The 26,938-nt window shown below is 40.5% G+C and overlaps 1 protein-coding gene across 1 annotated transcript; it reads left to right on the forward strand.

Annotated features, from left to right (window-relative positions):
- Nucleotides 1–86: 86 nt before the first annotated feature.
- Nucleotides 87–23,698, forward strand: kcnj6 (potassium inwardly rectifying channel subfamily J member 6). The gene is made up of 3 exons (XM_085175615.1): nt 87–1,638; nt 16,481–17,398; nt 22,508–23,698. The coding sequence occupies exons 2-3, from the start codon at nt 16,504–16,506 to the stop codon at nt 22,858–22,860; spliced, it is 1,248 nt and encodes a 415-aa protein (XP_085031741.1). The 5' UTR covers nt 87–1,638; nt 16,481–16,503; the 3' UTR covers nt 22,861–23,698.
- Nucleotides 23,699–26,938: the final 3,240 nt, after the last annotated feature.

Genomic DNA, 26,938 nt, shown 5'->3' on the forward strand with positions numbered 1-26,938 from the left:
TAGATCTTCAGAGTTCCTTGGACTTTCTCATTAATCTGAGTATTTGTCAGTCCAGTAATGTCAAACAAATCCTTTTTATGCTGCAGAAATCAATAACAGCCCAAAATTACCACGACATTGATGTCCAGGATGAGTGGAATGAGGGCAAGCGCCTTAAACCACTGGATGCCACTTCAGCAAGTCAGCACAATCCTGCCAGCAATGGTGAGTTATTGCCTGGATTTTTCCAGCAATGCGAGTGGAGACCCAGAGGATCCAGGTTCAGCACCATGGAGAGCACCGAGGCATACATCCTGAGTGTAAAAATAACAAAATCAACATGCTAGCAAAATATATTTACATTTTTCCTCTTACTATATGTTCATTTAATATATAGAGGATTGTTAGTCCTTGTTGCCTCAAACTGAGCATTTATTTATGATATAGCCCAGCAATTCACACGAGTTTCCAGCACTCGACGATAGAAGACTGGAAAAAAGTTGCCTGGTCTGATGAGTCTTGATTTCTGCTGTGATATTCACAGGGTAAGTATCTATGTAAGCAGCTAGTATGAAATGCCAGAATTTGGCATAACCAACATGAGAACATGGATCCATCTGGCCTTGTATCAGTGTTTCAGGCTGTTGGCGATATAATGGTGTTGGGATATTTTACTGGCGCTCCTTGACCCACCTAAATATTGTTGCTGACCCTGTTCATCCCTTTGTGGCCTTAGTGTAGCATCTTCTGATTGCTGCTTTCAGCAGGATAACGTGCCATGTCACCTTAAACTGGTTCCTTCAACGTGACAGTGAATTCACTGCTCAAATGACCTCCACAGTCACCAGGTCTCAGTCCAAAAGACCGTCTTTGGGATGTGGTGGAACATAAGATTGATATCATTGTTATATCATAACTGCGTGATGCTATCATGTCAACATGGACCAAAATCTCTCTTCTTCCAGCGTCTCGTTGAATGTAAGCTGAGAAGAATTTAAGCAATTCTGGAGACAAAGGGAATCCAACCCGGTACCAGCAAGGTGCAGCCACTAAGTGTATGTATGGTATAGCTTATGTCCTATAATGACGTCCTTTTTATTTGACCAAAATACTGCAGCTCCTGTAGTGATGCCTCTTTTATTTTTTCCAAGTTTATTGAATTATTGGCAAACGAACTGCTGAGAAATTTAAAGCGACCTCGTTCACGAGTCTAACAATGATCTCAGAAAGGCTTCTGCATTTATTTTGCATTGTTTTACTGATATATTGCTTATTTCTCCTGATGTTTCCATGCACTGTGTATCCGCACTGTGTTGTATCACCTCCCATATTTCCAGTCCTCCTCCTTCTCCTCCCTCTCTCTCTCTGCTTACTCTTTCTCTCTTTTTGCTCAACCTTCCTCTTCCTCCCTCGCTCTCTCCCTCTCTCTCCCTCACTGCCCACCTATGTCTCTCTCCCAGCTGAGAGGGGTGGAGGCTGACGGCCGATGGTTTTTAAGCGGATAGGGGATGGAGGAAAGGGGGAATTAGTGGCTCCTCTTCACTCGGTCTTCGCAATAGCGTCCCGGTAATCAGAGACCAGCAGCCTCAGCGGAGATTTTTCATGGGAACGAAACGGCTTAAAATGAGCCGGGGAGTGATCGCTGATCTGCTGCACAAGGTAAGAGCCTCTCCTTCCTGCGCGGCTCCTTGCGGCGACGCTGATGATCGGCTTGTTAAATGTAATCATGTGTTTTATATGGAAGGGGGGGAGGAGGGCAGTGGGGGTGGATAGTTACATAACAGTGCATATCAGAGATTAATTAAGACAATAATAATCAGCACAAGAGAAAGACAGACACACAGGGGGAGAGAGAGATAAGGGGGGAAAGGCGCATCTCAGACGGTGGAAGCTGACTGAGGAAGCTCCTGGCGGCTGGTTTTGTGCGCTGACATGATAAGGAGAGGAAAGGAGCCGCTCGGATGGAAGAAACTGGAAGGTGTTGAAGAAAATGTTGCAGGCTGTGAGCGCCTGCAGGCCTCACGTCACCACAGGACACAGATAAGGCTAATAAACGAGCCACACTGCAGCACATAAAGGCAGCAAATGAAGCAACGACAGGAGGCCATCGTCATCATCATTATTATCATTATTATTGCTGTTATAATCGCGATCACCTTCACCCCCCCACACCCGTGACAGCGGGGGAAATATCTCCTGTTTGGTTTGCTCTCGAAATCGTTTAGCCGGGTCGTAATAAAAACCCCTGCTGTTATATTCACTTCACTTTTCCCTGGATTACAGGTGAAGGTAAACCTCCACCTCCCCTTAACCAGCTCACTCGTGTTTTTCTTTAATACATATAAAAGTTTTTAAATAAAGGCTGAAACTTCCCCTAAACAGAAATTATACTCGCATATAAAACTGAAATGAACTGTAATGATGATAAAATAAATTATAAACTAACAGCTCCTCACACTTGAATAACCTCAGGTCGTGACACAGCCCCTTCTAATTCATTCATTCATTCATGAACTTAATTTCATAAGGCAGCCAGGTTAAGATGTGTGTCCAGAAACATTTATAAATCTGAGATGGTGCAAAAGCAAGCACGAAGTCCAGAAATGGTTCATTTCCTTTCAGTCGTGCTTTAGAAATGTGCTGTAGGGGTTATAAACTGGGCAAACTGGGATGTGCTGGAGGTTTTTCCAGAAAGGCGCTGAAATGCAAAAGAAATGCAGTGAAAAGCAGGCTCTGCCGGGGTATAATTAACTGAAATGGAGTGGCGTAATTAATTATTTATAAGTCATTTAATCGGGTGGTCCGAGAAACATTAATAATTCTGCACAAGCAGCAAACAAATATGCAGCAACACAACCACAACGGACAAAAACCATTAGGTGACACCACATAATAAAGCTTTTTAGGGCAATCTGCACTTTATTTATTGGATTGTACCCTGCACAATGTAAAAGAGAAGAACAGAGACATGATTTGGCAACTTCTACATCCTGTTTTCTTTTTCTGTTATTAAATATAATGTAAATGGGAATTTAGTGTCCACTGAAGTCCTTTAGGGTTATAAATCTGACGGTTGTAATCTCAAGCAGTTAATGAAACCGGTAATTCCTTGACCACTTTCATTTTAAAGCCTTAAAATGTAGAATTTATGAAGATTTCTTTCTTCTTTCTTTCTTTTTATGAAGATATTTGCCATTAAAATCTGTTCAGGTGTAAATCTGACTCATAGTTTCCAACTGCAGTGATTTTTCCTTATGAAATAGCATAGTATAAATAGTTTGATCCAATAGACAGTGAGTACCTTGGATCCCAGCCTCCTTTAAAAAAACATTTTCTTCTGTGTTGCTCATTTAAGTCGATTACCTGAGGCTCCTGCCAGTCTCCGCTCTGTGGTCTTCCTCTGGAGTAACGCCGTTTTCGTTCTGGTAACACGATTCAGCAGAATTCGCTCTGTGCTTGTTTTCCTGCTGATACTGTGTCTCAAACAGTCATAAAATAAGCAGCAGAGTTGATATTAACTGAATCTGTTCTGTTGATAGTCACTTTGCATTTGTCTGCATAAAATGTATGTTTTTAGTTTGAGGCTCATTTTCCTTCCCTGGAGTTTGTCTGAATGTCCTACCACCCTGGCTAGACATGTCAAAATATCAGAAATCAGGTCATTAGTAACAATATTCTTGTTATTGTGGCGTAAACCAATCCACCGGACTAATAACATGCAGACCCCCTCTCCCCTTGTTGCTGCCAAAGCAGCTCTGACCCTCTGTCCTGTGGTGGCTGGCACCAGGACGTTGGCAGCAGATCCTGTGGGTCCTGATGGCTGAGGCCTCAGAGCTTGATCCACAGTAACATCATATTAGAATCCACCTCAGTCTCACAGCAGTTTCTAAAACAGTCACAACTGTTATTCTATTATTTAGTTTCTCTTGGCACGTGTGCTGCTTTTCTGTCAATGTGCTCAAAATCAGTATTTTCTCCTTTTAAAGGGTGAAAAAGTCCACATTCTGAAACTGATGGAAGTCATTTAGATTTCCTCACTTCAGTTGTGTTTTTTTGAAAGCATTTCCAATCATAAGAAGCTACTTGGCTACTTATATATGTCGCAGTTTGGTTTAAAATATAGTTGCCAAGTTGTTTCTTGGTTGCTAGGGTGATGCGTTCCCTTTGAAGAGCCTGGACACAACATATGCTGCAGACATGGACATATACTTCCTGCCCATGACTGTTTTTTCCTGACTATTTCATGTCCTGCGCTGAGGCCTGGAGGAGGAATTCGGGAGTTTGGAGACCAGGCCATAACCTTGGCTTATCTTTCCAGAGCAGTTTTTTTCTAAGTGCTATAGAAGAAGATGCTGTTGTGGTGGAGGAGGCTGCTGCTGTTGGAGAGTGCAGGTCTGCAGCAGTGTGTAGGTGGAACAAGCATCCAAAGGTTGCACTATAAACCCAGTTATAAGTGGCCTTAGGTAACATGTTAAAGAAGGTAATAAGTTGGTTTTTGTTTACAACAACAGCCTGTATAATATTAGAGGGAGAACCCCAGCGATCAATGACCTCTGCTGTGAGAGTGGGGAGGAAGAACTCCCTCTTTAACAAGAAGAGACCTCCAGCAGAGCCAGGCTCAGAGAGTCGTAGCATACTGCCTCAGCTGGTTGACAGAGGAAGAGAAGAAGAAATGACTAGAGGTTAATAAAGTAATAATGTTATATTGTCAATGTTTTTCAGCATAGCTTCACATTTTTGCTGCTTTGCTGCCATCGGAGGCTGAAAGCATTTTGCTGCTGGCATAAAGTTTACGATGGGTGTCTGTGTTTTGTTTTTTAATTTTTAATTTTTGATGGAGAAATACTGAAAATACTGACAATAACAAAAGGCTGCTTCCTTTTGGGAACTGTGGTAACATGCTGCCAACATGGACCATGATTCCTCCACAAAATAATGAGAAAAAAAACTTGTACAGTCGTGGATGGCTTGATGCTGAACAAATGTAAAACTGATTAATAAAGCATAAAATGCAATTGAAATATGTTTTGTTAACCCTAACAATTTGGAAATTTCTATTAAAAAAACAACCTAGATGAAACGAAATAGCTCAGAAAGGTGAAAAATTAATGCTTGAAACATTTTAAAAATCTAAAAAAAATCTAGTTCTGTTCTTGTGTGCAGAAACCCTGTAGAAAACCAGTCTTACATTCTTTATGAGAACAAAGATGATGTGAGCATGAACAAGTTTGCTCAAACATGAAAGGTGTTTTTTGGCCCATCTTTAAAGGATGTCAGGTTTTAATGAATACATGCATGTGTGGTGTGTAACCCAAAATTAATACATAAAATCACAACCGAGGGCCGGAAAAAAAATACTACGCACACTCTGCTATTAAAACTGAACATCAAAGCGATGTAATACACAGAAAAACACACACAGACACCAAGCCTAGACTTCTGGGTGGCTGCATATCAACGATGATCAAAATGTGCACATGAATATCTGCACAGATGAGCTTCAAAGCCTGAGGGAGCTTTTGACATTTACACATGTTTTAAAATGTGTTTCAAAACTTGCTTACTTTAAGATTACTAAAGGCTTTGCGGATTTCATAACCCATTAGTAAAGATTCTTAAAAAAACTGTGACTGACACCCAGAGTTCAGCCCACGGGGTGATGCCCTCACAAAAGTCAATTTATCAATAATGAACAAACCCATTAGCCTTTACAAATGACTTCTGGTGATTAATGCAGACTTGATGAATAACCTGAAATTGATATACCTGAACATTCTTACTGACCAGGCCCACACATTTCCTGTGAAAGAGTCAGCTCACTTAAAACACACAAGGTTAGATCCGGATCAAATCTGTGCTAGGATGTGAAAATTATTTGCATGTGACGTCTATAGTGCCTGTCCTCAGCTGTTTGTGTGGCTAAAAATAGCTCGAGTCCCCATGCGGCTTCTGTCGGATTTTAGCCACATCTGGATGTTGCTACCTGGTCAACAATCACCCCCAAAACGGCAAAGACACAGAAAGAAGCTGAAGCACCAATGACACGATTGTCTGCTGCTGCTGTTGTGTTCACGCATGTCATCAGTCGATGTTCATCCTACACAGCACGTCTACATGCATCCTGCTGCAGGCCAACAAACGATGTTCAGCATCGTTGCACTTGTGTAACCATCTGTGAAACGGACCATCTTGTGTGTAATAACCTGCAGTGTTTCAGTTTAGCACCGTTTGTAGCTTCATGAGCGGGATCTGGTGGGATGAGCTGTTTTGGGGGATGCTTTCCTGTAAAAGTCATCTTTATCTACCTTTAGGCCTCACGAGGCCATATACGGTTTATAGGTGGGCTTGTTAATTTCACGTGTAGCCTAATGTTTAACTGAAAATCTGTGGGTGTACAGATAGACGGCCTACAACCAAAGGTTCACCATATTAAGGTTCAAATAGGACAGGGGCCCAGAGACCAGTTTGAAACCACCTGTAAAACCAGCAGTCTTCAAAATAAGGGTTCTCCAACCAGTTTGTGAGTGGTTGCCCATAGTTTGCATTGTCTGCAAACTACTCATGAAGAGATGGTGAGACTGTGAAAACTGAGACATAAACCATCCAAACCAGCGACCACGACCGAAATCTGCCAGTAATGAAAGCGATCAGGATGAGGTCTTTGGTGCAGCACAGTCTTTGTGAGTGATGCCGTGTAGCAAATGTCAGTAACCAGTCTCCAACCAACCAAAGAACACATTTTTCCTGGCAACCGGAGGTCATCTGGGGGTCACCAACCAGTCTGTAGGCCTTAGTGACTGAAGCCTTATTTGGATGAACTATCCTCGAGGGAGGGGTGGCACAGTGTATACGAGGAGTAACGTTATTATAGTTAACTAAAACTAAATTAAACCCCTCCCCCCCGAGCATTTTAGTATATTATAAATAAAATAAAATAAAAATGACAACTAACACTAACTGAAAATGAAGTCAAATAAAAATAAAAATAGAGACGAAATATTAAATATTGACAAACGTTAAGTATGTGTCAGTTTGATGAAGATTGTTACATGTTTACTGAGACTTTGTCTACAAGACTGTGTGTGTAATACCTGTGATGATTTTCCTAAATATTACTGATGACATAGAAGATAATATTTTAGATATGAATAAAATAAAGACTAAAACTAACACTGAAACTAATAAAAACGAAACATTTTAAAATAAAAAAAAACTTACCCAAACTAAAATGAATTGAGAACAAGAAGTCAAAATTAAATAAAAATAAAAACTAATTAGAAAATTCAAAGCTATAATAACTCTGACGAGAGGAACAGACTTCCTGCTTTGAAGCTTAAAATCCTAGAGTTCAATAAAACACAAATAATTCATTAATAATCAGCTCAAATCTGCAGGCTGATGAGGGCGCACACATAAATGTTCCCCCGTCAGTGTATTTATGTTGGATGGAACTATCCACAGAGGCTGTAAACATGCTTTTTAATGTTGTGAAGTTTTAATATTTTAACACGGGAACATATTTGAAGTACACTGAACACTCAAGTGGCCACTTGAGGAACTGCAGTTTTTGGCACGTAGTTTGCTTCCTTTTCCAGCTGTGAGGCCATCAGCTTGACTTGACTTAGCCTTTAGGGGCAACAGACAATATTTGGAGGCTTTCAGTCTTAATATCTACATAGCAGCTTATTGGTTCATGCACCAGTCATCGATTCATTTATAAATAACTGTAGAAAATGTATTTGCTGTCAGATCTCCTTCTTCTTTGCAGTCCTGATGGACGGGATGACCGATGAGGTCACGGTGGACTATGATGTCTGCAGATGATACTCTAGTGAGAGCAGGGAGCAGGTGGAAGAAAGGCTGCAGAGGTGGAGGTATGCTCTGTAGTGAAGAGAGATGAAAGTAGAAGCAAGAGAGCACACGTGTGTGAAGGAGAGGCAGGCAGGTGTAACAGGGAAGCTGCAAGGAGAAGAGGTAGTGAAGGTTTAAAGCAAGGGACGGTGCACTAGATAGGTAAAGATGAGGAGAGTGGAGGCAGGGTGGAGCAGGCGGAGATGAGTCTCAGTTTGATTTGTGACAGAAGGAATATAAAAAATAGACAGGAGAGGCTGAGGTGTTTTGGATATGTGCAGAGGAGGCGTTGAAGAAGAAAGAAGGAAAAGAGGAAAACCTGTGAGGAGGTTAATGGTTGTAGTGAAGAGGGTTGGTGTGACAGGGGAGGATGCTGGGGTGGGATGGAGGTCGATGACCCGCTATGGTGATCCCTAAAAGCAGCAGCTTTTTCCTTTTTGGTAAATTTAACCCCTTTTTTGTTCTCCACGCCGTCTGTTTGCCTGCATGCTGCCAACGCCCGCTCAAGCATGATTGGTCAGCAGCATCCAGACACTACGCCTGAGAACCAGAAAGTTTCTGGTACTAAAAATCGCTTCCCATAATCACAGATTCTGAATGTTCATAAGCAGATATTTGTTTGCAGAGATTGCTTCGTGTGTGCCAGCTCTCTCTCTCTCTCAGCTGTTATACAGATAATAACCACAAAGCCTTTCTGGAACCAGTGAGCTTCACCAAAAAAGCATTCCTTTGTCAGAGTTTCCTGCACCATCACCACTCAGTTTTTAATATGTATATTATGTAATATGTATATTTAATATGTATGTAATAGCTATTTAAGTCATCATTTGTCTAGAGATATTTACAGCAGCTACTTGGAGACTATAAGAGCCATGAGAATCAAAAGTGGTAAAGTTGTGGGTTATGAAACCAAAACCAAAAGCTCAAAGATGCTGAAAAGCTCAACTGAGCTGAGGGGCCGAGTAGCAGTATAGTGATAACAGCTGCTGTAATTTGTTGTCAATATTTACTTATTGATTACACAAATGAGATAAAATTCATCCTGTGAGACTTGGCAGCACTAAACTTTTATTTCATTATCTTGGGTTTTATTGTTTTCTGTGCCAAACATCCTCTTAATAAGCCGGTGTTATCAGATATTTATTCACAGATATTCAGCATTAGAATAAAAAAACAGATGTCACATGAATGGGAGCTCTGTGCACAAAGCACATGCAGCACATTGTTCTTCCTTCGGGCCCTGCTGAAACGAGATGAAACAGACAAATGTTATCCAACGCCGTGGCCTCATCCAGTACATTCCTGCTATATTGTGAGCACTTTGGTAGACTGAGCTGTGCGTTGCCATGGAAACCAGTGCTGCTCAAGCTCATAATATTCCCCCGTGAATGGAGAGCATTCACGGCTTCAGCACAGCCATTTGTTCCAGTGGTAGGAACGCTGATGGTGGTGGCTTAGGATCGTATGTGCGGAGTAAAGGAAATCAATGCTGATCTCAGGACAGTCCGAGGCGCAGGCTCGGGCGGAGGGGTGGGAGGTGTGGGAGGTCGGGGGGAGAAACTCCTAATGTGACAGACTTATCAGAGGGATCGCACAACAAGCCCCGCTGTGTTCAGTTTTCAGCACCACACGCAGAATAAAAACGGACAGGACGGCGCAGCAGGGACCTTTAACGAGGAGAGGTCAGGTTCAGGAAGTTTAAGAGGCTGAGGGGTTTACAGAGTGCAGCCTTCCTTAAATCTGACTCAAGGTTATTTATTTCCTATTTTCTTTTTCTTTTCTTTTTTTTTTTTACCAAATGCAATTAGTGTCGGTTCTTATCTGCAGCTCTGTCCGAAAGGATGATGATGAGGCCCGATTTCAACATCTGGCCAAGCAGTCCAACCTTTTTTCACACAATTTATTTTACATCTATAAAAACACAATATGCACAGCCTCAAGAAAGTACAAAAAATTGGGATGATATAATTTTAATTGCCACGGCTATTTCAAGGGCCCTGTGATAGGATGGCGAGCTTTCCAGGATCTGCCCTGCCTGGCATAAGCTCGAGCTCTCCCATGACCTGAAACTGGATGGATGGATTTTATATCACAATATTTACCATAAACCACCAGAAAAGCATTTCAAACTAGTGTTAAATAATTAAATGATTGGGCCTTAAATTATAGGCTAGATGAGGGCAGTTCAATAACATTGACAGAATCACTCCTCCTAACTAAATTCCACCTTTAGAGCGAGCAAATTAAATAACGGAGCAACTCTTTTATTTCTGTGTCTTTAAAAGTTCTATTTTTATGCAAAGTTTAACCTTGCAGGACCAACTTTAAAACTCCCCGAGTTAATTTTGTGCAACCACAGTGTGGATTAAAGAACCAGTTCAGTTGAGAACTGGTTCCAAATTGTCCTCAGAGCTCAATTTATTTATTTTTGTCAATGTGGGCATGTTTTTCTGACAGTTGTGCATTTCATAACAATGACGTCAAACTCGAGCCAGCGGAGCTTTTTGGACACCTGAGTCTCATGCGAGCCTTTTATTCTGCTCTTTTTTTTAAGCGTTCATACTCAGAGATCATACAACATGTGTAGGCTGCAGGAAGCAGATCAGGGATCATTAAGAGATTCGATATAGAGAGCATGACCCACGGATAGAGTGAATAATGACATTAATATCTTAATAATGTCTGTCAAACAAAATGACTCAGGCTATAGACAACCCTTTTTTCTCCTAATACTCAGAGGTCCTGACATGGACTGAGTGAAAATTCTTCTGCTCTAATTTAACCTTGTGAGGTCTCCTGTTATCTGAATATGTAATTTCCATATTGATGCTTTATTTAAAAATATACTCCAAAGTCTCATTTAGATTTAGTTGAATCTATTCTTCATGCTTCAGTCTTGAGCCACTCCTTATTTCTCCAGGCTTCCTGAAGGTCCAAAGTTTGTCTTTGGACATTGGCTCCTTTTTCACTCAGAAAAGAATATTTTTTTGTGTTATTGTTTCATAAGCCATTTAACACTGACCTATGAATCATTCAACCCTAAAAAAGACAACTAACTTAAGGGATGAACCAGTGTTGAGTTTATAGTATCTTTAGGTGTTTTGTTACTTGTAGTGTTTCTTTAGTTGAATCTATGAAAAATGCCAAAAGTAACAGTTTGACAGACATAAAATTAAATTTTTGCACCAAGAAGATGATTTCCAAACAGTGGCATATCTCAGCATGGTGTGCGGTTTGTTCTTAAAACCTTTGAAGAAACTGGACAAGTGGAAGACAAAAGAAGAAGTGGCAGGGCTAAAAAGCTATGAATAGTGGAGGTTAAATAGCATCACCTTATTTTTACATCGCTTGAAAGCCGGAAATGTCACGATCCAAATGGTGTAAACTATTTTATAATAGCAATATTGCAGCAGCTGCACAAATTCCTCATTTCAGTTTTTCTGATGTCATTAGACGACTCTCATGTCACATACACACAGTTTTCCAAGCTTTTAGTTAAAAAAGAGACTGGATGGTTTCTGGTGTAGCTCACTGGGTTGCAGTGTTGGTCAAGTTACTTGAAAAAAGTAATCAGTAACTAATTACTGATTACTTCCCCCCAAAAAGTAATCTCGTTACTTTACTTATTATTTTCAAAAGTAATTAATTACTTAGTTACTTAGTTACTTTTTAAAAACACGATTTACAACCTGAATAGGTGATAAAGCGATAGATCTTTCAGCCCAATTCTACTTTTTCTACATAATCCATCATACAAAATGTAATCAAATTGAAAAGTCCCTTTTTAGAACTTGTTTTATTAGTTTTAATCTTTTAACTTTATGCATCAAGCAAAAATTTAATTATATGCAACATTCTCTGACTGGAAGAAATTTGTTTAATATTTAAACCTGCACATACCAGCACATAAAATAATTTTTTTGTGTGTGTTTACACTCACTCTTTCAAATAGATGCAAGTAAAACACAGCAGAAAATAAATAAAGTCAAAGACTAGCGGTCCTTTTGCTCTATTTTCACCTGTAAAGCAGGAGTGGCATAGGCGGAGGTTTACCCTGGTGCAGGTGTGCCGCAGCGGTCAGTGGACGAATCCGCGAGTTTCTCTGTGAATTTCCCATTACGTCCTTGCGCACTCGATGCTAGCTTGGAAGTTTAGGGGGTTTTTTTCGCTGTAAAAAGAAGTTTTCTTCCCACGCACAACAGACACTAATGTTTTTGTCACTTTTTATGGAATCAAACTCAAAGTAAGGTCAGTACTTCCACGCTTTAAACGCTACATGCTCATTCTCTCTCCCGCACTCGATATATTATCCATTGTTGATCTGCACACAGCTGTTGTCACGACATTAACAATAAAAAATCACGGTTTTAGTAACGCAGTAACGCAGCGTTCCTACGGGAAAGTAAAGGTAATCTAATTACCGTTTTTGCAATAGTAACGCGTTACTGCCCATCTCTGCTGGGTTGACTAGGTGACCCACTGCTATAGAACTAATGCAGAGGCTATTTAATGCCTGTCTTCTCTGTACTATCCTGTTGCAATGACTGAAAATCCCAACAAGTGCCCATCTTTAAAAGTGTTGCTTGAAAACTTATGTATGAGTACTTTGTACATGCATGAGTTTTCCTGTCCAAGTCTCTTTGCCACAACAGTACAGCACACACAGAATACTCCACTGTACACAATGCTTTGTTGGGAAACTAAGTTAAATCTCCAACCTGACTAAAAGTGACGTCTTAAACGGGCTGTCAGGATACGAAGTGAGTTTGGGTGATGGCTCTCAATCTCACTTCGCAGTATGGCTTCCTCGTGGGTGCCGGGGAGCTCCTCAGCACCCACGGAGCTGAATTACAACCTGAATTCGGTGTTACACACTTGCTCTGCACTGGATGAGTTACTGTGACAAAGCGTAGTTTGCTGTTGGCAGCGTAGGCGGTGACACGTTTTCCCTCAGCTGCACCCGAAGCTGCACGGATTCACGCTGAGCCTGTTTATTAGCGGTGGTGAATCTGCGCACTAGGCTTTAAACAATGGCAGAGTAGGAGGTCTATTGTTTATGATATTATTTGCATGCGTGCCTTGTTTGTGTAGCTGCCACTCACACTGTCCACACTAAGTTGGCTTAATTTGTAAATGCATCTGTAAGCACTCCTTCCAGACATTTTCCTTTTTCACTAAAGCAGCTTCAACTGAGAGAATGTAAAGAGCGGACAACCCGTAGACTTCGACGTGATCTTTGAGAGGCTCGATAAAGAGCCTGCCTTGTATTACTGTGACTAAACTGGATGTAGCGTTTTGTTGTGTTTCATTTCTGCCGCATCTAATTTGGTAGAGTTGCAGTTTAGAATTTATAGAACAGCCTCGGTGTTTACTGACTCATCGAGGATGGCTGTTACTTACTGAACCTCTCTGGCCTCGTGTTGCCAATCTGTCTGCATTTATAAACTCAACAACAATTATTTGCAAAGCTAAACTTTTTTACTGTTGGCAGAAGTCAAACCCGAGTTGTTCAGAGACAGGTTGTCTTCCACCCAGTGATGTGCACAATCACCCTGAATGTGATTGCACAGGTTGAGGTTGAGCGTTGGTGCACGCTTGACCTTTGGGTGTCCAGTTAGATCACCATAGCTACTTTCAGTCTGTCGCTGAGCGTGAAAAATTCAGTGCAACCACCGATTTAGACTGAAGGATGACTCTGTCCTATTTTCACTGTAGTGTGACTGAGACATTCGTCTTTTTTTGTTAGTCCTCTGTAGTGTGTAAGTTGTAGTTTAGCGTTTTGGAGTCTGTTATTTGAGTTAGGTCTTTGTATTTGGTTTATTATTATACCTGCCACAGTTTCCCATGTTCAGTGAGTTTCCTTAGTGTAGTTCTCTTCTTCTCACCTGTTTCATTTTGTCAGGTGTTTTGTGACTGATTTGACAATGAGGACATTGAGTAATGTCTCCACCTGTGACTCATTTCCCCAGCTCCCTCCACTTTGATCATTACCATGTGGTTAAATAGTCCAGTCCTTCACTTCAGTGTTTATCAAAGCATCTGTGTTACCTTCCTACTCTGGATTTTTCTGTTTATTTCCCTTGTGGACTTAACCTAATAAAAGGTGCATTTTTGTTACTTCTGCCTGCTCTTTGGGTCTTGCATTCAACAAACTGTGAGACAAGCTCAGACATCAGACTGCTTTCTTCTATTGGCTCTATATGATGTTTTCTGGGGATATCCCTAATATGGTCACATCAATGCACAAATGCATTTGCTGCCTCTATTTGCGAGCAACGTGTGATTAAAGGGAGAAGAGCTAAAGCCCCAAAGCCCAGCAATAAAAATAAAGATAATTTTAAACCATGAATCATGCAAAGCTACTATAGTAGAGGCCAATAAAGAAAACATGCAGTTGGGATGTCCATTTAAGGGTAAGATTTATGACAGAAGCTGTACATTTAAATTCAGTTTGTGGGTTTTAATCGGGGCAGCATAGCAGCTCAAGAACAAGTGTTGATTAATGTGTTGTTTAGTAAAATCTGTTGAGTAGTCTGGGAAGTGAGACGGAAGAAAATATGCATTACAAAAATGTCCATCTGCATGAATTTAATTTGTTGAGGTCAACGGAAATACGATCAGGAACGCTAATTTCCACACACAAATGGTTTCATTGTTATTGCAGATGGCGCCGTGGAATTAAATTTAAATTGCTAATCTAACCAATGCAGTAAAAAGTATGAATTGGGTTCAGCACTGATGTACGCACAGTGGTGAAAGCCATTTAACGTTGGGAATGACAATATAATATTGCTTAGTTGTAATTGTTTTCCGTAATGAATCTGAGCTGAGTGACGTGTTTTCCAAAGCTACTTCTGAATCGTATTATTCGGGTGGCGTTTTCATTAAAAGCCCCGCTCTTGACTTGGCGTCACAGTGTGGATAATTCATGTCCAAATGAAAAAAATAATTAACCCTCTGTGCCAACCAAGCCAGAGGAGCTTTCTTCTTCTTACCATAATTCTTCGATTGTTTATGCTTTCAAACTAATTCAGACATCTCCGTTAAAATAGCCCACCACTGCTACACGTCAAGTACAATTTGTTATGGCGATGATGTTGTTTTGGCGAGTCGTGGCAGCTCCAGTTTATTGGGAAACTGAAGGGGGGAAGGGTTGAACAACTGGAGATGGCTGATTGGTGAAAAACCCAGTGTGAAAAAATGCCTTGTGCAGGCTCATATTATCTTGTTTTCACTGTAATTAGACAGATCTAATATATTTAAAATTTAAGTTCCAATTACAAACATAAACAACTGTAAAATATTTATTATATGATATATGTGTTTTCTGAAAAGAAAAAACAAATACATCTCAAATTATTTATGCTCAAAATGCTGACTTTAAGTAATTTGTATATGTATATGTAAATTTCCTGCGTGATTTTGTTACGCTTACACTGTGAAACATTAAAGTTAATGCAACCTGGTCAACTTAACTTTCTTGATTGGAATGCATTCAGTTTATAACCAGCATATTTTCCTTAATTAATGATTGCTAGAAAAAAATAAACATTTGATTTGATATATTTTAGTTTATGTAGCTGTAGACTAATGACATGTGATTGACAAGTTGTTAGCCATCCAGACCATCTAGACCAGGGGTGGGCAACTCCAGGCCTTGAGGGCCGGTGTCCCTGCAGGTTTTAGGTGTGTCTTTGAACCAGCACAGCTGATTTAAATGGCTAAATTAGCTCCTCAACATGTTTTGAAGTTCTCCAGAGGCCTGGTAACGAACTAATCATGTGATTCAGGTGTGTTAGGATTCATTTTAAAATTCTTTTATTTGCTTTTAAAGCTCTCCATGGCCTCGCTCCATCTTATCTCTCTGAGCTGCTACAGCCTTATACACCCACCTGCTCTCTCAGGTCAGCTGATCAGCTGCTCCTGCATGTACCCGAGGACTGGGTGTAAACTTAGAGGTGATCGTGCTTTTGCTGTAGCAGCTCCAAAACTGTGGAACGAGCTTCCTTTAGAGATCAGACAGGCCAGTTCTTTATCTGTTTTTAAGTCACTCTTGAAAACCCACCTCTTTACCCTGGCCTTTGACACCATGTGAGATGTTGGTTTTTATTTTTATTTTTATTTTTTATTTTAGTTGTTTTTAGGTGATTCGATGCTGTTTTATCTTGTTTTTGTTTTAATATAGGGCTGTTTTAATTTTATGTGTTTTATTTATTTATTTTGCTGTTTTCTGTTATTCTATTGTTTTAACTTATTTTCTGTACAGCACTTTGTTCCTGTGCTGGGTATTTTAAAGTGCTTTATAAATAAAATTGGATTGGATTGGATTGGATTGGTTGACCCAAGGTGAGAGCTAAAACCTGCAGGACACCAGCCCTCGAGGCCTGGAATTGCCCACCCCTGATCTAGACCATCCAGTCTGAGCATGTGGTTTGATAGTCATAGTTGCAGTTCACTTATCACATGTGGTTACAAAACACCAAGGTGGTATGCTCTTTTACGCTCCAAATGTGTATTTGTTTTTATACTTCCCTGTCTGTCAAATATTATTCTCTAATGCAGTGTGGTATACATAACATAAAGTAAAATAACGCCAAATGAGTTCTGCACTTGCTAACTCATGATCACTGCTATGTTCTTCCTCTTGCAGGCTTGAATCCACCGAGAAATCCCATGGAGCAGGATGTGGAGAGCCCAATAATCAGAAAGCCCAAGTTGCCAAAGCAGGCCAGAGAGGACCTGCCTAAACACCTGGCAGAAATCGACCGGGTGAAAAAGATTCAGCGGTATGTCCAGAAAGATGGGAAGTGCAACGTCCATCACGGAAACGTCCGAGAGACATACCGCTATCTGACAGACATTTTTACCACACTGGTAGATCTCAAGTGGAGGTTTAACCTCTTCATCTTTGTGTTGGTGTACACGGTGACATGGCTCTTCTTTGGCTTCATGTGGTGGCTTATTGCCTACCTCCGGGGTGATCTGGACCATATAGCAGACAACCAGTGGACTCCGTGCGTCAATAACCTCAACGGGTTTGTATCAGCGTTTCTGTTCTCCATTGAAACAGAGACCACCATTGGTTATGGATACAGAGTGATCACGGACAAATGCCCCGAGGGAATAGTGCTGCTTTTAGTTCAGTCAGTGCTGGGATCTATCGTGAATGCCTTCATGGTGGGTTGCATGTTTGTTAAGATCTCACAGCCCAAGAAACGGGCTGAGACACTAGTGTTTTCCACCAATGCGGTCATCTCCATGAGAGATGGTCGGCTGTGCCTGATGTTCAGAGTTGGAGACCTCCGAAACTCGCACATCGTCGAGGCTTCAATCAGGGCCAAGCTTATCAAGTCTAAGCAGACCAAGGAGGGGGAGTTCATCCCTTTGAACCAGACAGATATAAACGTGGGTTACAACACAGGAGATGACAGGCTCTTCCTGGTATCGCCACTCATCATCTGCCATGAGATCAATCAAAACAGCCCCTTCTGGGAGATCTCACAGGCTCATCTGTCCAAGGAGGAGCTGGAAATTGTTGTGATCCTCGAGGGGATGGTGGAGGCCACAGGTGAGTCATCAGATTCAAAATCTCAGAGGTTAAGGTGTACAGTAATTGCTGTTTATTGGATCTAATGTCACACAATGACTTTCTAATGCATTATTTATTGCAGAGAACTGCTTCACCATATCTCGGGAGTAGTGCTCAGTTAATTTTGTAATTTTAACAAAATGGTTACAAACATGTTTTCAGTGCTCAGCCTGACCAATGCCACCAGCTGTGCTGGATTTATGTATGTTTGAATAATAATTGTGAAAATACTTAAATCTGCCGTTAGAATTTCAGCTTTTTTCTGATAATAGTGAACTGGCTGCCATTACGCTGGATCTGCCATTAAAGGCCAATCTTGAGAGAACACCAGTGTATCTGGCCACAACTTCTCATATATCTCAGAAGGTTATCAAAAAAACATCTCTTCAAGTTTATTTGGACTTACTGTATTGTTGTTGGATTTGTAATACATAGAACGCAGTGGACTTCAGTACAAAAGCTCACCTGTAGTCAGAGCTTGCTGACCTACAATGAACCACATCTTACCTTAAGACACTGGAGGGGAATCAAATACTGCTTTGCACTCTGCAGCTTTAATGTACTACAATGTCCTTTGAAATGCATTCATTTTTAAGTCACTGTAACATTTTTAAGTTTCACTGACTCTTCTTCTGGCACAACCATAAGGAATCTTATTTTGAAGGGATTTCCACTGAAAGTTGGTGCACACGTCTCCCACAGGGTCAATCTGGGAACCCATCAGTAAGCCTGACGACAGCCTCAGATAATTTTAGGGTGGCAGGAGATAACTGGGACAAGACTTCCTGTTCCACATGCCACTCGTCATTTACTAATGCGGATAACTCTTTTATAAAGCCAGTAAAATGCTAAAGAGTAGACAGGGGATAGTCAGTGTTTGAAGATCGCTTTTCAGAGGTATTTATCCATCTTTTGGTCTCCATGTGGTCTGCTTTTATGTGATGCACAAAAATTAGTTTTTGCAACATTGTTTAAGGTTTAATTAACCTCATCACACCACATATGCAACACAATTTTGTATATATCCAGCATTAGTGTTTTTTCTTATATTATTCCCCACTTCTACTGCTCTGTTCCTTTTGTTACCTTTAACTACCTTTAAACACCACTGTAAAATGTTATAATTAGGAAATGATGAACTGTAATATCATAGCTGAGCCATCAAATTCACTTGGTATACTTTAAAATAGAGATGGACCGATCCGATATTACATATCAGTATCGGTCCGATACTGACCTAAATTACTGGATCGGATATCGGAGAGAAATAAAAAATTTAATCTGACCCAAAGTATCACAAAATCACCTCACAAAACGCACTACTTGGCGTAACCCAGCTCGGCGCGTCAGAGCAGTATGTGTTACATGATAGAGCAGCTGTTGTCTGCGAGACCTGTCGGTGGTCTGTTGGAGCATTTGGAGCCTTGATATGCTTCCTAACCGCAGCATTTCATCTCGGCAAAAACTATCCCAGAGAAGTAAAGCAAATGTGTAAGTTCATCCCTGAATGTTTGCATAGTATTTCCACGTTAAGCTTAACAACTGATATATTGAGCCACAGCTGGACTGGCTATCGAGTTCCATATTGAGGTGAAAAGGAAGCAATTTGTCCCGTACTTCAGCTAGAATTAAAAAATAGACACAAAGATGGAGTTATTCTGTCTTTGCTGCGCAGTTGCATCTACGTCTCTCATTCACTCCCCCTTCCTCTCCTGTTATTACTTCAAACATGAAACTGATCAATGATCAGCTGATCGGCTTTTCTGACGCAAGTCCCGTCTTTCTTGTTTGTTTATCGCCCACTTTGCGCTAGAAAGAGGAGACCAGCGGATAAACAACAGCAGCATGTTTAAGCGTGATAAGCTGTTGTTAGAATGTATTTAATATTACTTTCTAGTATAAGCTGAGGTTTGCTGGAGCCACGGCTGTAAAAGCTGCTGGTCATGATATCCGTTTGGATATGTAGTGAGAGTGAAACATGAAGATGAAACCAGGAGATGTCCTTACTGAATCATCAGAGCTGAACGGGTGAGGTGAAGGGAAGTTATGAACTGTTTCCGAGAGACAAATAACACCAGGATCTTTTTTTACGTAGCTGACGGCTGGTAACTGGGCAGGGGCGGGTCTAGCAAAGTTTTGCCAGGGGGGGCAGGTTGGGCATTAACAGGGAAAGGGGGGCACAAAGAAATACTTTTCTTTGTTATGTCATTTAAAAACTTTGAATAAATAATTATCTGAATCTTATAACAAAAGTGGTCATCTAATTAAATGTATAGAAATACATTATTGTATATAGTAACTAATAAGTCATATATACACCTTAGTAAGCTATAGTACTTTTTCCTTTGGGAAGGTACCATCTGTGCAGTCTGCAATTCTGTTGAAGAATTGATTGAATTGATTTCTGTGCATTTGTCTTACACTTGCATTAAATTAAATGCAAGTGTAAGACAAGTCATTGATTACATCGATTAAGCATCATGAGGTGGAGGGCGGGGGGTGGTTCCCTAATATTTTTGCTGGGAGTTGGCAACCCTATTAGATAGGTTGCTTAATATTTCCACTAAGTACTCTTTAAAATACCAGAATAGGGGGGATGGTGTAGGTTTAAATTTATTATTTTATAGTTCAGTGTTGCTAAACTATAAAATGTTTTGGGTGCAGGTATGACAGAATAGCTTCAGTCTCTTGTTTTTTAAAACTTGATTATGAACTTTTACAAAATGCAGCAAGATATTTATAAAAAACTGTTTTATTGATTACAAACTATTGGATTCATATCGGTATCGGCAGATATCCAAATTTATGATATCGGAATCGGTATCGGACATTAAAAAGTGGTATCGTGCCATCTCTACTTTAAAATGTGTCCCAATTAAGTTTCCTTTCAGTCATGCCGCAACAGTCAACACAACTGATGTAGCTCTTTTTAATAATTCAGACACACATCATCATCGTCTATCTTAAAGAAGGTCCCCGGGATGAGGAAACACTAACAGAGATGTATATAAAGACAGATGTAAAGCGTTAGAGTTAGATTTAAAAAGGTGAGAGCCTGTGCAGAGCACAGCTGCACAGCCGAGAGCAGGATGAACAAAACATCTGGATGGGCAGCAGGAGACGTGAGGGAGATACCAACGATTTGCGTCACCATCCCAAAAATTACTCGATTTTCACATCACCATGTTAGATGAGATGGTTGCTGAAATGCCTGAATTCTGAACTGGTGTTCGATCATTTGTCTCACTCTCAGACTCAATGAAACAAGAAGAACCAATTACATAATGGTTGCGTGACGTGTTTTGAAACAGCTGCTGGAGGCTCACAGAGGACTCTGTTTCCTGCAGACAGCTGAGCCAAAGAGCTCACTGATGAATATGAAAACACAAGTAAACGCTGCTGGAAAGTGATTAGGACCCACTCCTGGTTACAGTTAACTAACCATGGAGGAAGTGTGTTTAAATCACCTGCAGTAACGATGGTGTAAAGATTACAACAACATGCCTGTACATCCAGGGGAACGTTTAGGGATAAGCCTCATTTAAATCCAACTCTACCTGCTAGTACCATCGTTAGCACAGCTCAAGCAGGAGAAAATAAATGCCACCAATGCCCATTTGTCAGCAATCATTCTTCTGCCCAACAAAGCGGGAAACTGGAATATGCTGTCACTTCTTGCTTCGATTTTTCAAAGATAGGTGCAAATGTAAGGTGAAAGGGACAGGAGCTTTGAAAATAACAGAAAGTTAGTTACTGTAGTTGTAATGCAGAGGGAATTATAGCACTTAAAGTGCACTTGTTCGCAGCAATTCAAAGGGAAGCAAATGGGTTGTTTGTGGAAGATAAAATGTGTGAGCAGCATCTGGCAGATGGGGATGGTGACGCAGGGTGATGACAGGAGCCTCAGGGAGGCTTCAGGATAAATCTACTATTGCTTCTGAGCTGTGAAGACCCCCACGGGACCCTGGGAGTGATGACAGAGGACAGAGGGAGGGAAGGGAAAAAAATCACACCTTTTCCCTGAGTAATTTACACTTTCCGAGGATATCATTATTCCTGCTGTTTATCGCAAATAACCTGCCATAAATCTGCTGAGTGTTTATAGAAAAAAGATGCTCCTTATAGCTGCCGACGTTGCCTGAGAACTGTCACATTTTTTAAATCTGTCTAAATAATCCAGTTATTTGTGATAGTTGCTGTTACAGCAAACTAAATGGTGCCAATTTGCAAAACTGTAAAACAAAACAACAACAACAAAAAAAAACACACACATATATATATATATATATATATATATATATATATATATATATAAATCTTCTTAGTTAACCTCTATAAGAGCAAGTGTTCTGGCAGTTTACTGGTGTGGAACATCCAGATCTTTTCAGGAGTGACCATACCAGCAGATTCACCCAAGGTCAGACGATGCAGTGCTCAGAGAAACTGCAAAAACCCCAAGAGCTCCATCTTGGACTCTACAGGTCTCAGTTAGCACGTTCAGTGTTAAAGTTCGTGACAGTACGATTGGGAAAAACTGAACAACAAATTGCTGGTTTGGATGGGTTACCAGGAGGAACCCTCTTCTCTCTAAAAGAACATGGCAGCACAGTTTAGGTTTGCAAAACCGCAACTGAACAGCCCTTTGGACAGATGACACCACATGTCAGCACAAACACTCAAACCAAATATGAAGCACGGTGGTGGAGGGATGATTAAAGTTACTGCGTCTGTATAAATATTCTAGAACAACCTGTCCAACAGCTAAAAATTGGCAGAAATTGGGTCGTACAAAAGGACAATAATACCAGTCCATACGCTCTATACCTCGTACTGAAAGTTCTCTGATGGAGCGTGCTATTTAAGCTGCTTTAGCGTACATAAAGTTGATGCTGCCTCTGCAAGCTGCTTTGCAACCCACCTCCACCCATGCGTTTAATGCTAGATTTTCTGTGTCTGTTGCTGCTCTTTGGAGCCTTACAGCCAAAGATAAATTACTGCAATAGACTAGGACTCCTATTTTGACTAAAGATTGCTAAGACTACACTAGTCCCACAGTTTCTAATGATTTTCTTTATTTTGTCTCTTCAGGTATGACCTGCCAGGCAAGGAGCTCCTACGTCAGCAGTGAGATCAAATGGGGCTACCGCTTCACGCCCGTCCTGACGCTGGAGGACGGCTTCTACGAGGTGGACTACAACAGCTTCCACGACATCTACGAAACTGACACACCCACCTGCAGTGCCAAAGAGCTCGCTGATATGGCCAACCGCGCCCGCTTGCCCCTAACTTGGTCGCTGGCTAGCAAGCTGAGCCAGCAGGGGCTGCCAGAGTCTGAACAGGAGGGTCAGGAGACCAAAACCAACCTGGACGAGCAGGGGAAGAGTGAGAAGACCGAGAGGAACGGGGACATTGCCAATTTAGAGAGTGAGTCCAAAGTGTAGCGAGCGTGGCAAGAGGCAAGCGTGAAGTCGAAACGAGATTAATGAACTGTACTGTCGGTCTCCCGCCGAGGAAGGCCACCCATTGAGGACCAATGAGCACAGTAGACCAAGTACCCCTGCACCACGAACCGCTTTTTTCTCAGTGATTTACATTTACCCCAAAAACGAGAAAACACGTAGACATGTGGCCCGCCGCTGGAGTGAAAACCCCCTGCGGCAAGTGCATGTTTCAAATATAATGTGATGTCCTCCTGACAAGATTCCTATTATTTTTTCTATTAAGATATTCCTAGGGGCATTTGCTAAGTATTTTTGTATATACTACAAAATGTTTTAAATTCTTTGTTTTGTTGCAGTGTGAATATTTGACACATGTTTGATACTACTTCCTTTAGGTTAGTTCTGTATATATTCTCTGCCTTACTGTATGTATAAAGCTTTCATTATTTGTTTTTCAGGAATATATAAGCATGTATAAACATTAACTGCAGTTGATTTATCTTGTATTCTGTATATACTGTATGATGATATTATTATTATTATTAATATTATTATTATTATTGTTATAAGGAACACATACAGTTCAATGGATGCAAACTAGTTTAAACCAATGAAAGATTCTTCCCCAATGATAAGTGTTTGTTTAAAGTAGTACTACACGAAGCCATGACTTGCTGTTTACAGCTGACTGACTTCAGACAATGGCCCTTTAAAAACTGCATTTTGTCACTTTTGCACACTGGAGTCTTCTGATGAAGGTTAGTGGCTGTTTGAGTCTCCAGAAATAACTCACCTGTCACCTAAAAGTATCAATAAATAAACAGTAAGTTGCTTATTATGCACTTGGTGAGATGTGGTTTTTGTAACACTTTTACTCAAATCCAGAATCTACTGACGTACTTTCAGGACACCTTTTTGTTTTTGTCTGCTTTTCCTATTAGTTTACGAATTCTGAAACTTGCACATAAAATTGCATACAGTGGTCCCTCGCTATAACGCGCCTTGCTGATTTTTATTGTGCAATTTTGCACGATTTCTTTTTTTTTTTTCACAGTGCATCGTGTTCTGCGTCCTGATTGGCTGTAGACCATTGTCCAATCTCCTCCATGCAGTGTCTCCTGTACGGTACAGAATGCGTTCAGCTTGTCAAATTTATATAAGTCTTCGATCGCTAGCAGTGTGACTCTGAAGTGCTGTACTGTATGTTTGTAAGTTCCCCCCATTGACTGTAGAAAACTTTTCTACAGTCAATGGTTCCCCCCCCAACAAACACAACAATGTCGACGAAATGTTTTGCACCGTTAAAGGCACTTCTGGTGGCACCCAAAAGGCAGAGGAAGATGCTAACCATCGCACAAAAAAATTGGACTCGTATTTTTCGGACCATAAGGATAATTCAAACTTTACTCAACTCATTCTTCTTGCTTCCTCTACTTCCGTACCATTGATTCATTAATGTTGCTCTATTCGCATGTTCTGGACCTGAAAACAGGGTTTGATCTTTGGTTTCATTCTATAATACTGGACTTACTTTTCTACGAAGGGTTGAACTTTGAGAGTGTTTAAACAGGAGAGAAAAGTGTGAAAATTTTCATGCCTGTCTGAGAAAAGTGTATAACGTGTGCAGTGAGGGGTTTTACAGCCTTAAAACATCTATAATAATTGTAAAAAAATAAAGCTGGCTACTTCGCAAATTTCACCTATCGCGGGTTATTTTTAGAACGTAACTCCAATAACAGGGACCACTGTAACTCATAAAATGTTTTTGTTTCTTATGAATTAAAATCAAGCAGCAACTTTATAGACTACCATATAAAAAGTAAACATGGGTCCTCGCCAATCAGATCCACGTCACATTTGCGACTCTGTCCTCCCAAAACACAGATGATTACAAACAAAATGGTGAAGTCTTCCACAAACCACTGGTTGACATCGCAAGTGTCCATCAATGTAGCGCATCAGTCCACAGACTGCTTTTTTGCACACCCACATAGGCGGACAAGTTTCAGTGTGAGTTTGTTAACCCACAACTAAAGCCTGCATCATTGTAACATGTATTAATTTACTATGATAATCTAATGATTAGCACAAACAAAAGTGAGGTATCAACATAAGTAACAATCATCTTCATTTATTTTCTTGGTTAATCTTTGTTAGTTTGTAACTTGACAGAAGATGAAATATGAATGTCCCCGTAACAGCACTTCAAAAGTGTGTAAACAGTACATCAAAATTAGTTGATTTTAGTACTTTCAGGCTTTTAAATCTGAGATCAAACTGGCAAAAGTAGAGGCTGGAGTCTTTTGTGCAAAAGTTAGCAAGCAACACAGTGGCAGGTGTAACTCGCTGCCCAGGTGTTTCCTTTTGAATCAGTGCTTCACAGCAGGTGAGAGCAGTGGGCGTCCAGCCTTCATTTCATTATTTCACATCTTTTCATCTTGCATCAGTTGGAGCCAGAAGGCTGCACGAAGACCAAAGAGTTGAACATGACAGAAAAACAACTTATCCATAAGAAGAGGAAACAAAAAGTAAAGGATTGGCATCAAGCTCAGAAAACAGAAAAGAAACTAGTGATGGACTTCAAAATAAACTGTATCCTCCAAGCTTTGAAGAATAACCACAAGTGTGACAGTGACGTGGAGATTTTATAATGAAAAGGTTTGTGTTGTGCACCCAAAATTGGCCTTGAAGCAAAGTTATGAGACAGATGAGAGCATAAATACAACCTTTGCCAAAGTCAGGGAAAGCCAACAGTGTGAAGAAAACCACAAAGTGCCCTTGACTCAAATCATACCCGCTCCTCAGAGAAGCACACAGCAGCAAAAACCGTCATCCTCGACAGACTCGGATAATTCATTCTCACTGACAGAGGAACAGATGACAGCAGGGGGGAGCAGCAGGTGTTGCTTAGAAGTGTAAAGATTATTTTGGCAGGACCTTCATCCTGCAACAAGACAGTGACACCCACCCCCCAGCCACACCGAGGTGCAACCAAAGCTTTTATCAGCCTCAGTCTTAAATAAAGTGTCCACTTCAGGCTCCAGATTTAAACCCTACTGAACATTTTCTCTGCAGCGAAGGAGAGAGAAGGTAAACATCACTGGATGGTATTCTAAAAAACAAAAAACGTCCAAAAAACTTTTTCTTCTTTTGACATACATCTGTTCACTTGGAAAAGCTGACTTTGACCACAAACTGGCAACAAAACATAAGATTCGACTGTCCCGAGAGGGTGAAATAATTTGTAGATGTACATTTAGGTAATTTAGGTAAACGCTTTTGATTTTGGAATATTAAAGTAAAAATAATGAGAAAAGTAATTTTACTTTGATTTCATATTTTAGGTTCATATTTCATGGTTAAATTAACTGTTTAGTTTCCGTTTACTGCAGCTCTAATTCTCACCACGATTACAAAAAAGCACTGAGTTGCTGCCGTGTGATTGGCTGATTAGATATTTGCATTAAGGAGCAGATAAGGAGGTGTACAGTGTATTTCTGCTCCTGTTCACAGACTAGATGAAGTCTGGTGTGTTAAAATCATTGTTGTTTTTTTCCTAATAACCTTTTTAGTGTGTTTTTCCCTTTACCTGATGATGGACAGCCTGTTTTTTAACCACACATACTGACACTGGCAGCTCGTTACCTGCAGTATGACCCATAATTAAAAGAGAATTTTGTTTTTTTACTGTGTGAATTTTCTGGCGTTTAATGGTTCATCTAGCAGAGGCCACAGAAGCAGAGACTGTTGTGGAGAGACTGCACCCATGAAGAAATATGAAGACATAAAATTACTATTGAGCAGAACTGTGTCCAGCATTGTTATTTTATGCATTGCTAATACTAGGAACAAAAACTTAAACCCTGATCTCTGATACATGAGACCTCTGTAAAGGAAATTGCTGATAAATCTGAAACTGCACAAAAATAGCTGGATTTGGCCAAAATGATAAAAATTTAAATTGATGTTTCTTTTGTTTTTAAATTGCCAAATTGTTCAATAAACACTCCAGATTTAACCATTAAATGATTACTGTTTGTAATCATTTAATGGTTCAGTCTTGACAGGGTTAATGCTT

This window comes from Neolamprologus multifasciatus, chromosome 10, assembly GCF_963576455.1.
Source record: "Neolamprologus multifasciatus chromosome 10, fNeoMul1.2, whole genome shotgun sequence".
Lineage (NCBI taxonomy): Eukaryota > Metazoa > Chordata > Actinopteri > Cichliformes > Cichlidae > Neolamprologus > Neolamprologus multifasciatus.

Bases quoted from the DNA above. Each gene is read 5' to 3' on its own strand.
- kcnj6 (XM_085175615.1), top strand. From the start codon at position 16,504: ATGGAGCAGGATGTGGAGAGCCCAATAATCAGAAAGCCCAAGTTGCCA. The intron at 17,399-22,507 runs GTGAGTCATCAG...TTGTCTCTTCAG, and splicing joins GGGGATGGTGGAGGCCACAG to GTATGACCTGCCAGGCAAGG.